Here is a 16,027-nt window from a genome sequence, read left to right as displayed (position 1 = left end):
GAACATTAACAAAAATTGATCCAATATTAGTCTATAAAGAAAACTGCAATAAGTTCCAAAAGCCAGAAATTATGTAGGTAACTTTCTTTGACCATAATAGAGTCCAACTATAAATGAAGAGTAAACAATTAACCCCCTCAAATCCAACCACTAGAATTTTTTTTTTTTGTGAGGAGATCAGCCCTGTGCTAACATCCGCCAATCCTCCTCTTTTTTTTGCTGAGGAAGACGGCCCTGGGCTAACATCTGTGCCCATCTTCCTCCACTTTATATGGGACGCCGCCACAGCATGGCTTGCCAAGCAGTGCGTCGGTGCACGCCCGGGATCTGAACCAGCGAACCCCGGGCCGCCGCAGCGGAGCACGCGCACTTAACCGCTTGCGCCACCGGGCCGGCCCCCCAACCACTAGAATTTTTAAAAAGTTGTTCCCTATAAAACTTGTAGGTCAAAAAGAGTGAATAGATTACACATTATTTGTGGCAAGAAAAAAGAGAAGAGGGAGGCTTAAAGCAACTTGAAACTAGATGAACAACTCTTGATAATAATTGTAATATCTTCATGAAATGGATGACTTTTTTCCAAGAAAATCTAAATTATGGAGTTTACTTAAAAATTAAGCACTTGAATTGACTATAACAGTAAGCAGAGGGGAACTTGAAAATAAGGTTAAAGATCAGGCCATAGATGTTCCCCCATAAGCCTGCCCCCAAGAGGGAAAAAAAGAACTGGATTTAGACAGTTGTAGGAACCAGTTCTTTCAAACTTCTTAAACAGATATAAACTATTTAAGATTATTGAAGGTATGGAAAACTCCAAATCATCTTACACAACTACTATAACCCAGATGACAAAAATCTATAAAAGAAAAAAAAATAGATCTACTGCATAGAGTTGCCTTGTGCAATGCTATTTTACAAATGATGATGCTCTTTATTTCAGAAAAACACACACACACACACACATATACAAATTATACAGATAAATGTCCAGGGCCATAGTGAAAAGAATAGTTAATATATATTTTTCTCTCTGTTGATTAGCCAGTATGATAGAGTGGGCACTACTATAAACTCCCAGATAATGAAAAAAGGGAGAAGCATAATATGCATGGACCCAGCAAAGTGCCAAAAACAGTATCATCCTTAGTGTTAAAATGCAAGTTTTATAGCACTCCAAATAGGCGAGTTCTTTTTAAGAACCAGTTGAGGAGACAGCTGGTAAGGATTAAGGATTGTTGAAAGCCATTCGGCCTTATAAAGGGCATCATAAACATCACTGGAGCCTGAGAGGAAGTGACCAGTTATATGAAGAGTAGCTGGGAGAAACTACAGCTAGAGGCCTGTCATGATTTGAAGAGATTCGAAGAGAACAAAACATCGATTGCTAATGTACCATGTCAGGAACACATCTCCATAAGGAGTATGCTAAAGTGAGCCCATAGTGGGCCAATTCAGTTTTCATTCCCATTTTCCCATTTGTGGGAAGTCATTCTTGTACTCCACCATGCATCAATATCATTCACGTATATATATGTGCACAATCCTAAATTAATTACTAGCACGTATAGTCAGCAGTAAAATAGAAGACAACATCACGACCTGAAACATTTGTCCATTCACCTACCAGATCACTCACACACAAATATTCGCACACACACAACTAGAAAGAACCAGATAGGAACTTCCTGCTATCAAGCACATAAAACCTACCTGCTCTCATATCCATCCTAGCCTTTTCCCTGACTATTTCAACTAGGAGCTGCCCCTCCAACTATTTAAGACTGATCTCCACAATTCTGCTTTGGATTTTGTCCCCTTTCATCTTCTCAGAAAATTTGTTGATTACTTTGCCTTTCATTTTCATTCTGAAACTTTCTCATTGCCTATTAAATGTACCCAAGACTCTCTGTCATTAAATAATGTTACACACACAGAGTTCTCCTTCAACCCACAATGCCTTCTAGTCTTCTCCCTCTCTCTGTCTTCATTATCACAGACAAATTTTGCTACAAAAATCTATTCATCTTCATTCCGTCACCTATCATTTTTTCCTCCTTCCTTCCAAATCTGACTTCCATCTCTACCACTCCACTGACCTGATCCTTTCTTAAGTCACAATGGCCTCCCATTGCTGGACCCAGTGCCAATTCTCAGTCCTCATCTCACGGCACCTCTCAGTGGCCACAACACAGCTGACTTTAGTTTCCACCACACTACACCATCGTGGTTTTCCTCCTATCTCACTGACCTCTCTTTTTTTTTTTTTTTTGGTGAGGAGGACTAGCCCTGAGCTAACATCTGATGCCAATCCTCCCCCTTTTTCTTGAGGAAGAGTGGCCCTGAGCTAACATCCATGCCCATCTTCCTCTACTTTATATGGGACGCCGCCACAGCATGGCCTACCAAGCAGTGCATCGGTGCACGCCCAGGATCCGAACCTGTGAACCCCGGGCTGCCGAAACAGAGCGCGCGCACCTAACCGCTTGCGCCACCACGCCAGACCCTGACCTCTTTTTTTAATTGACCTTTGCAGCTCAGTGTTGTCCATCCAGCCATTAAATGTCAATGGCCCCGTGGTGTAGTGGTTAAGTCCAGAGTGCTCCACTTCGGTGGCCCAGGTTCTCAGGTTTGGATCCTGGGCATGGACATACACCACTCACCAGCCATGCTGTGGTGGCGACCCACATACAAGATAGAAGAAGATTGGCACAGATGTTAGCTCAGGGCTAATCTTCCTCAAGCAAAAAAAAAAAAGAAAGATTGGCGACAGACATTAGCTCAGGGCGAATCTTCATCACTAAAAAAAAAATAAAGTTTAATTTCCTCATAGCTCAGTCTTAGACCCTTGCCATTCCTCATAGGTATTGTTTTCCTTAAGATTCTCATCCATACCCCTGGCTTCAATTCTCTCCATAAACAGTGGACTCATAAATGTATATTTCGAGTCTAGATCTTGCCACTTTGCTTCAGAATCACACATTCAACTGCCTACTTTCATTTGGAAGTCTAAAGGCGCCTCAAAATCATTATGTCCACAACTGGATGCATGTCTTCCTTTTGCCAAACTGGACCCCCTTCAGGACTCATCATCTCAGAAAAGAATCCTAAGACTCAGACTTGCCACCTCACTCCCACTTACCCACTCCATTGACAGATTTTTACCTCCTAAACATCTTAGAGTCATCCACTGCACTCATCTCCACCGTCGTCACCACTCCAGTCCAAGCTCGTGCTCTGGACTAGGTAATAGCTTCCTAGACGGCCTCCCTTACATCCGTTCTTATCCCTTCTACTCCCTTTTTTACAATACAACTGGACTAACCTTTTGAAATAAAAATTTGATCATGTAACTCCCACTGTAATTACTTGAATGGCTTGCAACTGATCTTGGCATAAAGACCCAAATTAACACGGCCTGTAAGGCCTTAATTGTCTGGCCCTGGCCTCCTCTCTTGCATCACCTCACACTAAACCCCATCTTTCTCAGTACTCCAGCTGCACCTGACTTCTCCAGTCCCTGGAATGTTCCCTGCACCCTCTCGCCACCCATAGCCTTTGCACATACACTTCCATCCACTGGGAATTCTCTCTGTGCCACCCTCTCCCACTCCTCTGTTGCTTAATTAATTCCTCATCTTTTGGATGTAAGTTAAAGTGTAATTGTTTTTAGGGAAGCTTTCCCTTACTTCCCTAATTAGGTCAAGTTCCTCCTATTATATGTTTTCATGGCACCATATACTTCCTTTGTAGCTGCTGTAACCAGCTGTAATTTTACATGTAGTTGTGTGATTATGTGATTAACAAATTTCCCTCCCTCCAGATTTGGATTCCAAGGTAGGAACTACTGAGTCACGACTACCCAGCCCAGTGCCTGGCACAAAAAAACATGCAATAAATATTTGTAGGATGCTGTTTTTGAATGAAACAATGGAGAGATTCCTGCTACCATCAGGACCAAGGCAAGGCTGGCATTATCCACATTATTTACTATTGTTTGTGAAATTCTAGACAACGCAATAAGATATAAAACTTAAATAAGATAAATAACTATTGGAAAGGGACAGATAAAATCATCATCAATTACAGATGATTACTTAGAAAATTCGTAAGAACGAACTCGAAAAATATTAGATGAATTTTTGGTGTTAGTGCTGTCAATTCCAACTCCTACTGACCCTGTGTAGAGCAGAGCAGAACCCTGCCCGGTCTTTTTACGCCATCCTCTCACCTTCGGTGCTATATTAGACAACGCTTCCCTGCTGTTCATAGGGTTTTCATGGCCCGTTTTTTCAGAAGTGGGTGGCCAGGTCCTTCTTCCTAATCTGTCTAGTCTGGAAGCTCCACTGAAACCTGTCCACCATGAGTGACCCTGCTGGTATTTGAAATACGCGTGGCATAGCTTTCGGCATTGCAGCAACACGCAGCTGCCTCAGTATGACAACTGATAGACAGGTAGTGTGGTTCCCCGACTGGAAACCAACCCAGGCCTGGGTGGTGAGCACGCTAAATCTTAACCACAAGACACCAGAGCTGGCTATTAGATGCATCAAGGGGTTCATTAATTCATTCAGATTTTTTAAAAGAGAAAAAAACCCCAGCATTCTAGTATAAGAGGAATACCCTATTATTATTATATTATAAAATAATCATCCCACTAACATTTATTACATATCATGTGCCAGGCACTGGGATTAACCACTTCTCCAACATCACCTTGTTTAATAACCACATTTAATCCTTTCACTAATCCTAATGAGGTAGGTATGGCTCTTCTCATTTTACAAAAATAGAACTCTACAAACTTAAATAACTTGCCCAAAGAGAGCGGCAGAGCTAGGGTTCAAAATGGGGTCAGGCCTCAAAGTCCATGCATATTCTACTAGCCAGTGCTGTTAGAAAATACAAAGGTAAAACTGAAAGGTCATAAATGCAACACATAATATAAAATACAAAAGAAAAGCTTTGGTAAGGAATGTTTATGATGTAGTAAATTACAAACTCTTGCCAGAGGGTATTAAAAAGGTAAATATATCTTCCAGGATGGATATGTGTGTATGCACACGACACACACACACACACACACACACACACACACACACACAATGCTGCATACATACATACACACATATACACTCTGGAAGCTGGAAATTGAATATGTCTGGATTCTTCATGCTTTTGGGAATTAAAAAAGATTTCTCTGTAGCCACCCAAGTATGAAAGCAGACTTATGAAAGGTTCTTAAGCACCAGTAACTACAACAAATGGAATTAGTTTTTATTTCCTGTATGATGTGAAGATAAGTTAGAAAATACAAGTACACAGTATCAGGATATGGCCAAAGTTGATCTTTTCGGAAATCTGTAATTTGCATACATTATTTTTCTACCAGAAACAAGAATGTTGAAGAAATAACTATATGCCTGTGGAAATTCTATTTTCCTGTGGTTTTCAGTCATTGCAGACTTACCCTCTCCACTATCCAGGGGGAGGGTTAAAAACCCACATTCATAACCACACATAAGTGCACTTGTAGAGGCCGAGCCTCCGAAACCAGATTAAAATGGACACAGAGGGGCAAGCACCACTGCCAATAAGGAGTGCAGTCAAGACAGTAAAACCAAAACAACAAAGGCTGTGTGCCATCAGGACAAGGACTGAGTCTTACTCATTTTATATCCCAATATTGAGCACAGAATCCACGCAGAGCCATGGAGCCTAGCACAGAGCATGGGTCCAGTTCCCTGCATTTATAGAGGATTGTGCTTTCATGCCTAAGCTCTTCAGTTTTATAGAATTTAGTTATCTATTTAAAAGGAAATTTTAAGCTTGAACCCAAGAAATTAAAAACCTTACTTTTTGCAAAGTTAGGAAGCTTATTATATGCATTTATAGTTCAACCAACTCTCTCAAAGGATGACAATTAAGTTGTTTGTTTTCTGTTTTGAACTGTCTGAAGGCCTCTAAGCCTTAGTTTCCCCAACCGTAAAATTTGGGTTAGTGAGGATCCATGGTTCATTTTAATGATACTATCCTAGGATTATACAATACAACACCCCCTCACAAGGTTACACTGCTGTTTAACTGATCATTGAAAGATTACCAAGTTGAGCTCTGTTAAAACTTGTAAAATGTGTTGCAGATACACAAGAGGATGTCAGAAAGCAAATGGGCACCTTCACAGCAACCATCAGAAAATGGAATTGCATTCCTGCATGTGCATTTCTCTTCTCATAGCAGGCGAAAAGGTCCACAGAGCCAATAAGGATAAACTCAACTAGTCAAGTTTCACAAAACTGGAATATTTTAAATGGATTTAAAGGTCATCTACTACTCCTAAGTATATACCCAAGAGAAACAAAAGCATATGTCCATACAAAAATGTGTACAGAATGTTCAGAGCATTTTCATAATACCCAAGATGTGAATAATCCAAATTTCTAACTGATGAATGGATAAATAAAACGTAGTGTAGCCATACAATGGAATAGTATTCAGTCATAAAAAGAAATGAAGTACTGATTCACGCTACAACATGGATAAACCCCGAAAACATTATACTAAGTGGAAGAAGGCAGTCACAAAGGACCACATATCATACAATTCCACTTATACAAAACGTCCAGAATAGAGAGACAGTAGATTAGTGGTTGCCAGAGGCTGCCACTGGCAGGGAAAATGGGAGTTTGAGGGAAAATGGAAAGAGATTGCCTACAGGTACATGGTCCTTTTGGGAGTAAAGTGTTCTAAAATTGATTGTGATGATGGTTACACAACTTTATGAATATATTAAAACCCACCAAATTGTATACTTTAAATACATAAATTGTATGGTATGTGAATTATATCTTAATAAAGCTGTTACCAAAAAAAAAACCAAATCATTCCAGTGGGTTCAGCCATCCTGGAGGTGGAGCCTGGGGCCATCTTAGTGAGTGCTGGGAACACAGCAGCAGATCTGAACATTTTGGCCTCAGGCTGTAAAGACGAGGTCTAATAGACTCTCCCAACTGGATCAGAATTCACCTGGTTATCTTCCCTTGGGCAACTCCAACTGGTAGGGTGAGTTCCAAGGACCCAACATGCCATGCTTTCCCAACTAGAGGGGGGCTTCCTAGTCAGGAAAAGAACGGAAATCGAGGATGACAGAGTACTAGATGAAATAGCGATTCTATCAACGGAAACATTTAAAAGCTTGAGATTAATAACGTAGATTTGGGGGTGTGCAAGCAACAGCAGGACTCGTTTCTGCTCTCATAACAAAAGACAAAGGCCCAGGTCTCTGATAAAACTGCAGCAACGTAGTGGCTCAAAAGTAGTAGAGATAGGTGGCATGTTGTAGCAATGTAGTAGAAAGTTCCAGACATCTATAATTGCAGTTGAATAGGGGATCATTTTTGCATCTCAGCGACTATCTCTAGAGGGTTTCCCCAGACTCAAGAAAGTACCAGTTCTCAGATTGCCAAGGTAATGTCAGTGTTAAGGTTTCCCAGATAGAACAAAAGAGGTGTCCAGGATCCTTAACACAGAGGGAGCAGGAGTTAAGTTTTGGGCAGCAACAGACATGAGGCCATGTGGAGGAAAACTGAGCCTGTGTGCACTGGAGGGGAGACACAGAGACACTTAGGGTCCAAGTAAACCAGAAAGCTAAATTCCTAGCTATTTGGGATGGGCTTCTAGGAACCAGGGAGAAGTAAGTAAGAAAGGGAGAGAAAACCTGGAGGCAGCTAACGGTTCTTTTCCTAAATTCCACCTGTGTAACTCCTTATGAAAGGCAGTAGCTTAGCAGAAGCCTGGGGGTAAAGCACATGCCACTTCATCTAGGTTTATTACCAAGCTGGCAAAGTTAGAGAACAGGTGTCTAGGATAGGTGGGTTTTCAGGTTGAATTAGATGGGGAAGGAGAAGGATACCATCAAGTCATGGTGACTGGATGGCAAGGATTGAGAATGTACTCAAGAGCCTCGGGGACAAAGGGTGAGGCGCTCAGGCACAATGACTGGGCCAAGAGCGCTAAGACTGAGAAGGAGTTTCAACAAATGTTTTGGGGCCACCAGGAGGAGTGGAGCATGCTCTTGGGCCAACTGCCTCCTAAGGCAGCAGGTCCTTGTATTTTTCCCACCATTGGCTGGTACCGAACTCAGAACACGTTTAGCCACCAAGTTTAGGCCTGACAGCTGGCTGGAAGGCACAGTCAGGAGTCAAGGAGTAGGGTGTCCAGGGCCCTGGGCTCCTGATGAGATGAGTCTCCTTCATGTTAGTAGAACACCTAGCTTTCCTATTGATTATTTCTATCTCGGCTTTGAACAGACAGAGCTCTCTGGAGAATGATTATCCAGACTCCTGCTCCCTGCCCATCCACTGCCTTTTGGATCCTGAAATGCTTGCATAATCTTGGGGCCAACTTCCACTCTAATGAGGTCACCTGACTATATTACCACTTCCTAATCCTAATAGGGTCTCCAGGCTATGTATGTTACCCATACGTACACACACATAATTCATGGCGATAGTGTGTTCTGCACTGGTTTCTGGCCCAACGTGCCGGTAGGTACCTAAATATTTTCTGAGGATGACTTCTGACTGAAAGTTGCATCAGACATGGCAATCCTAGGCTGCCTCAATCTGTAACACTGATTTATACACAAGATTGCCTCAGTTTATCAATTCTGCATTTCCCTATTTATTCCATATTAATCAATGGCCTCTCTCCCCATCTCAGTTATGCAGATGCTTAGGCCAAAGGAACATATTTTTTTGGTCAGAATATAGTCCCCCAACCCTTTATCCTTCTAGAATAATCACAATGAAAAATAAGAGAAAGGAAGGGCATAGTTTTAGTTATTTGAATGACTTAATCTCCTTTAGACTTTTGCTAATTTGCCTATTTGGCTTAACCGATTTTGTAAGTTCTCAAACCATGAGCAACACAAGACAGAACTGTTCCTTAAGCAAAGAATCAAATACCTCCCAAACATGTCGCTGTGCAAGGGGTAAACCCAGCGTACTCCCAGTCATAAATCATCTCACTGTCCTTCTCGGGAAGAGAGACGTCCAGCTCGCGGGAGGCGGGGCTCTCCTCGCACGCTTCGAGGAGGCAAGGCCGCTCAGTGGGCAGCGTGGGCCCTTCACACTCTTCCTCTGGCAGCTCAGTCTCCGTCTGCGTGAACGTCAGGAGCACACGGCACTTCACCTCTCGGACCTGGACGCCTGGCCCACACGTGGTACTGCAGGCTGACCAGGGCTCTGGGATGAACCTGCGGAAAAGCAGGGAGCCAGAGGACACCGGCAGTCGTTACGGATAGGCCGCAAAAGAGGAGCGACAAAGACTCTAGGAAGGCAACAAATGACTTCCTTCAGAAGAAATTCAGTACGTTTGGAATGCTATACTTTTGTTGAGGCTCAATTATGTAGTTAACAAATTTTCAAATCTTATTAGCGACAGGAAGAATTTTTCACTAGAGATACGCTGAACCTTTGCATCCATTTTATAATTCCAATTCTGTGCTATGTCCTTTGCACACCATTAAAAGGTTTTCTTTAAGATTTGGTCATAAATAAACTATTATGTAGAGAGAATTTCTAATCTGATTTCTTTTACAATATGGAGATTTTCACCAATATTCACTCAACAAATCTTTATCGAGTATCCTTTGCTAACAGGCAGAGTTTTATTAAACTGTTTCAATATTTAGGAGCTAAATTGTAGAATAACAAATGCTTTCTCTAGAGTAGATGAAGTTTTAATATTCTTTCTATTTAATATATAAATACACTAAACTTCTGAGTCCTCTTAAACATACCAAAACTATTGCACAATCTGGCTGAATACAGCATTTATTTCTTATCCTGAATTACTATCCACTAAATCCAAGGTTGTCAACCTATGGCCTACAAGTCAAATCCAGCCCACTTGTTTCTGTACAGCCCACCAGCTAAGAATGATTTTTACATTTTTAAATGGTTTGTGTGAGGAAAAAAAGAAAAGAGTGATAATATTGTGTCATGTGAAAATTACATAAAATTCAATATGTGTCCATAATTAAAGATTTATTGGAATATAGCCACAGTCATCTGTTCACCTACTGTTTATGGCTGCTTTTGTGCTACACAGCAGAACTGAGTATTTGCAAAGAGAATGTTCAGGCTGCAAAGCCTAAAATATTTACTATCTGGCCCTTTACAGAAAATGTTTACTGACTCCTGCACTGAATTTAAAAAATAGATTCAGTAGGGACATATATATTTAAGATACTGTGAAGCAACACTTGCATCATGAAACATTAGCAAGTAATAGGCGGGAAAGAGTTCAGTGATAGAATAAGTTTGGAAAACTCTGGGTTCAATAACGTTCAACAGATTTATTTACTGCAAAACTTTTCCAAAGACTATGATATATGAATGCATACTATAAATACTTAAGAGGGGAATATGGTATGCATAATTTCATAAACTTAAGTGAATACAGACCTCTATTCACGGGATAAGGTGGTACTAAATAACTTCAGAAAATGCTGCTGAGATGTTTGCTTAACATGCAGGTCCAAGGCTTAATGTTTAAAACCTCAGAAAGATACGGTTGTAAGGGTCTCACGGAAGTCATCCAACCTTCCTTCCCAGACAAGACTTCATCACTGTTGTCCACAAGAGCACATCCCAATCAGCAGAATGAAACACATGTGCTACATATGAGCCCAATAAAGAATATCAATAAACCCCCCAAAATTTATTATGTTGAAAGTTGTTAGTGGGGAATTCTATTCTCTGATCTTCACATTCCATGAGAGGGTTGCTTGACATCCCAGGATGGGGTAGGACTGGAGTAATATTTGCAACGTTTCGTCTTTTCTCTCTTTGCTGCTCTCCCTGATAGAACTGGAAAGGAGGCTGACAAAATTTAAGATGAGGTATCCATACAATGTAATAGTATGAGGTCGTTTAAGAGAAGGAGGTGGGTCTATATGAATTGATAAGGAATAGTCTCCTCCTGGAGGTTGTTAAATGAAATAAGTATGGGGTAGTTCATAGACTGTGATCTCTTTTGTCTAAATACACAAAAAGGGTATATATATGCATATACAGTACATACTGTATGTACATACTGTACATATTGTATATATATTTATAGCATATATGTCTACATATGCCGATTGTTGTATAATTTCTCTTTTCTGGAGGCAATTGCCAGTATCAGGGACTGGAGTGTATAAAGAGAGAGGCTTTTACTTTTTGTTTTGTAGCTTTAAAAGGTTTGAATTTTCTAACCATGTGCATACTGCACTTTTATGGACATTAATTTTTTTCTCTTTTCTCCTTAGTGATAAAAACTTAAAATTTGGGATTTTGTTTTATTTTTATTCTAATTGGACTCCTGTGTCTTGGTGATTCAGACTCCTAAGAGAAGATGGGGAAGTGAGAAGGCTCACCTCCACTCCCAACAGGGCAAATGATGGTCATACCCAACGTTTTCCTGGGTGTCCTGGATGTTTCAAGTTGGTTTTCAAAGGTCCTTTTAGAAGTCCTCTTAACAAATAGGTGTCAGAGCTGTCCAAATTAGCCATGAGTGATTGAAGGGGGTGGGATGGCAACTCAAAAATCTTACACATAACCTGGCATGATTTTCTTCTATGTATTATTTTTTTATTTAAACAAAAGATACTATGGTGTTCACACAGTTCTGAATCTTGTTTTGTTTTTCCCCCACAGTAATTTGTTTTGAAAAGAAAAGAACGGAACACAGCTGCATGAAAATATCTGAAGAGCCATGTCAGGGCAAAACACAAGCAGAGAGACAGAGCATGTTCCTTAGTCTTTGCACAACAGAAGAACTTGAGAAGAGCAATTCACTAATGTGAGAGCTTAGACATGAAATGATAAAACAACAGAATAAAATGGAAAACTACAGAGCTGAGGAAACAAACTGTGAAATATAACGTTATTACAAATATAACAAGTAATTCAGAACCAGGAGAAAACCAGAAGACACACAGCTGAAGATCAAATTAATGACAAAGAGGCAAGACTTGGAAGTGAATGCAGTGTTGAGAGAGAGAAAGAGAAGCAATTGTGGGGGAGGGAGGGATGGGCTGCAAAGAAAGCTTCTAGGGGTGACGAAGATGTTCTGTATCATGAGTGGGGCTGGGGTTTTATGGCTGTATACATCTATTAAAACTCATCACTTTAAATAGACACAGTTTATTGTATGTAAATTATACCTCTCTAAAACTGATTTTCTTAAATGCAGTTTTTTAGAGACAAAATGAGAGAGAACCTAAATAAGTCAATATTGAAGATAAGGATCCTTCAAGTAGAGGTTCCAACACATGAAACACACAAAGTGTTCAGAAATAAAATATGTAAAAATGTGCCTAAAATACAGCTTGGAAAGGTACACTGTCTTCCAGGAAAAAGTGATAAAAAATGATTAACATAAAAACTAGAGTTTTAGGCAGAATAACGGCCCTCCCAAAGATGCCCACACTCTAAGCCCTAGAATTTATGAATATGTTACATTACATGGCAAAACGGATTTTATAGATGTGATTAAGATTACGGATCACAAGAAAGGGAGATTATGCTAGTGGGCCTAACCTAATCACATGAGTCCTTAAAAACAGAAATTTCTCTGGCTAGAGTCAGAGATGCAGCAGAACAAGAGACAAGAGAGATTCGAAGCATGAGAGTACTCAACCTGTGGTTGCTGGCTCAAAGATGGAAGGGGCCAGGAGCCAAGGAATGCAGGTGGCTTCCAGAAGTTGAGAACAACTCCTGGTCAACAGCCAACTAGAAAATGGAGCTTCGGTTCTACCACTACATGGAACTGAATGCTGCCAACTACCTGAATGAGGCTGGAAGCAGATTTTACCTGAGGGCCTCCAGAGAAGAGCTCAGGCTGACAGACACCTTGATTCTGGCCTATTGAGACCCAGAGCAGAGAAACCAGTTGAATCTACTGGGCTTCTGACCTATGGAACTGTGAGATAGTAAATTTGTGTTGTTTTAAACCACTAAGTTTGTGGTGATTTCTTACAGCAGTCATAGAAAACAATTATAGCTGACTAAAAAATTAAAACTTTGAGGATGAAGAAAGAATTGTACAGGCATCTAGGCACAAAAAACAAGCCTCGTATAAGAATAGAAAGTCAGGTGGACCTCAGACTCACACAACATTCAAAACCAGAAAAAATGGGGCAAAAGTTTTGAGAGAGAATCAGGGTCCCAAGAATATTATGTCCAATCAAATTATTATTCAAGTACAATGGCAATAATTTTTTATAGAATAGGAACAGTAATAGTACCAACCTAACAGGGTTTAGGAGAGGATTAAAGGAGAGGATTAAATGAGTTGATGCCAGAGTGAAAAGCTCAATGAGTACAATAAAATAAAAATGGCCACTACTGACATTCATTGCACTCTTAATTGTGTGAGGTACTGTTCTATTCACTTCACACACATTTTATCATTTACTCATAACAATCCTATCAGGAAATATTATCATCATTCCCATTTAGCAGATGAGGAAACTAAGGTATAGAGAGTAATTTTTCAAAGATGACACAGTAGCTGCTGGCATTATTTTACACTGCCTCATCAGTATCATTTTAAGATCATCCAAGATGACAGTAAAAGAATCCAAGGAAAATTTGAAAATATTGTTTGGGGGCATTTTTTTTTAATTTCAAAAACGAATAAACAGGACCAGCCCCGTGGCGTAGTGGTTAAGTTTGGCATGCTCTGCCTTGGCAACCTGGGTTCGCAGGTTTGGATCCCGGGCATGGACCTACACCACTCATCATTCATGCTGTGGTGGCGAACCACATATAAAAAAGAGGAAGATGGGCACAAATGTTATCTCAGAGACAATCTTTCTCAAAAAAAATGAATAAACAAATAAAACACCAATATCCAATTGATAAAATAATTCTTCAACATAAAAGAAGAAGAATCTAACACGTATTAGTGAAAGAAAAGCATATTTGGGGAAAATATTTATTATCAGAAACAGAAGGAAATGCATCTACTTAAAATTTAATAACAATAAAATTCAAGGAAACATCTCTAAAACAAAAGATAAAAGTGTGATTAAAAAGTCAAAATATGGCTGAAGAAACCTCTGGTTTAGCTGAGAAAAGCTAGAAAAGCACTAAAATAAATAACACAAAGTTTGCTTCTGTAACAGAAGAAAATTCAAATGAACAAAATGAAAATATATTCAGCGATGAGGAGGGCAAGTGCTTTTGTTTGAAGGGAAGGTGTGCTTCCAAGACACAGAAGAAAAAGACAAAGATGCGGAGGAAAATCAGATGTTAAAAATTGAGAAGAGATTCAATATAGATAGTTAGTGAACCTTTAGAATAAATAAGAAAGATAATAGAAAAGGAGGCACAAATATAACAGAAGAAAACTTTCATGCATCCAAGAAAGATCTGAGTCTATGTCCTAAAAGCCCTCACTGTTTACAAAAATTACTGAAAAGAAAATAATACCTAGACTTATTCTAGAGGAATACACTAATTTTAAGTATATGGGGAAACAAATCTCATATCTAAGCAGAAAAAGTAATTGACAGCTAAAGGAGAAAAGGCAGTTTAAGCTCAAATATTTCCTCTTCAATATTAAAAGATAGAGAACTCCAGAGCCACATGTTCACAGTTTTAAGAAAAAAAAGAAAACCTATTAAACAAAAGTTCATGCTTCTGCTCATCTGAAATAGTATAAGAAAGACATTCTTAAATACAGAGGGTCTTAGAGATTATGTCATCTCTATAATCTCCCAGAAAAAAAATGCCCGATGATTGACTCCAATTCAAAGAGAATTTAATTTTAAAAAGGAATTAAAATAATATGATGTAAGGACTTGCAGTGACAATTAAAATACTTTAAACATATAATTAATTATAAATAACTATAGAAAATATGATTATAGGACCCAATTAAATGTTGTAAATAGTTTTTTCAAAAGCAAAATGCATAGAATAAACACAATTTGCTACTAATTATCTTGGCTCCAAACCTCAAAGTTAAATAACAAAAAAATCAAGAGCTTTGAGGAAACAGGTTGGTAATAAAGAAACTATGTCAATTTACTCATTTTAAAAATGGATAAGTCAATAAAAATGGCATTATTCATGATGTTTATGATAAAAAAACAGAGACTTGAGTGTATTTTTTAAAAATGAAATTACAAATTATAAATCTCCTGCTATTGGAGAAAATAAATCAAGAAAAAATAGATCATATAGAAAATCATCAGAAACAAGGAAACACTTAAAATGGAGGCCAGAACTACCAGTAATGATAATAAATGTAAATGAATTAAATTCTCCAATTAAAATATAAAGACTCTAATCTAATTTAAAAACCTAGAGAAGATATACATGAAATGACTTCAAAAATGTAAAAAGTGTAAGGATTAACAAAATGAGATAAGAAAATACAAATGAAAATAAAGTGGAAAGGCAAAAAGAGAGTATAAATATTAGGAAAGAATGACAGAATAGACAAAATTATCATTATTTGAGGATGATTTGGTAACTATGAAAAACACTAAAGTTATTTGAAAATATTTGGAAAAAAATAAAAGAGTTCAATAAAATAGTCCCTCCCTTTCTCTCTCTCTCTCTTGCCCCTAAAATTACCTGGCTTTCAGAACTCAGCTAACACTCACTCTTCGTGTGAGCTGCCAGGCACTGTGCTAAGATTATTGTGTGTCCTATTTAACATAATTTTCACAACAATCTTTGAACAAGTACTGTTATTTTCCTGATTTTAGAGATGAGAAAACTGAGGCTTAAAAAGTCTAGGAAAATTGCCCAAGTTATGAGGGCTTGTAAATAAAAACTTTATAAGAAATGTGCGGGGCTGATATGATTAAAATTACAAAATACTGAGGGGATTCCAGCCCCAAAGATCTGAAGAAATGGGGAGAACATCACAAGCCTCTGAATGGGAACATTCAAAATTATAAAGATGCTCGTTCTCCTTTAATTAATTCAGAAAACTAATACAGTTCCGATCCAAACCTCTTAGG

The 16,027-nt window shown here is 39.0% G+C and overlaps 1 protein-coding gene across 1 annotated transcript in view; it reads right to left on the bottom strand.

Annotated features, from left to right (window-relative positions):
• LOC131406510 (endophilin-A3) overlaps positions 1–16,027 on the bottom strand; it is a 536,830-nt gene that overhangs the window by 122,525 nt on the left and 398,278 nt on the right. The window contains exon 23 of the mRNA XM_058542566.1: positions 8,964–9,253. Coding sequence (XP_058398549.1) covers positions 8,964–9,253 — 290 coding nt within the window. The remainder of the gene's footprint in view (positions 1–8,963; positions 9,254–16,027) is intronic.

Source organism: Diceros bicornis, chromosome 5 (genome assembly GCF_020826845.1).
Source record: "Diceros bicornis minor isolate mBicDic1 chromosome 5, mDicBic1.mat.cur, whole genome shotgun sequence".
Lineage (NCBI taxonomy): Eukaryota > Metazoa > Chordata > Mammalia > Perissodactyla > Rhinocerotidae > Diceros > Diceros bicornis.
Note: the sequence above shows the minus strand (reverse complement) of the source record. Positions and strands in the feature narration are given on the sequence as shown.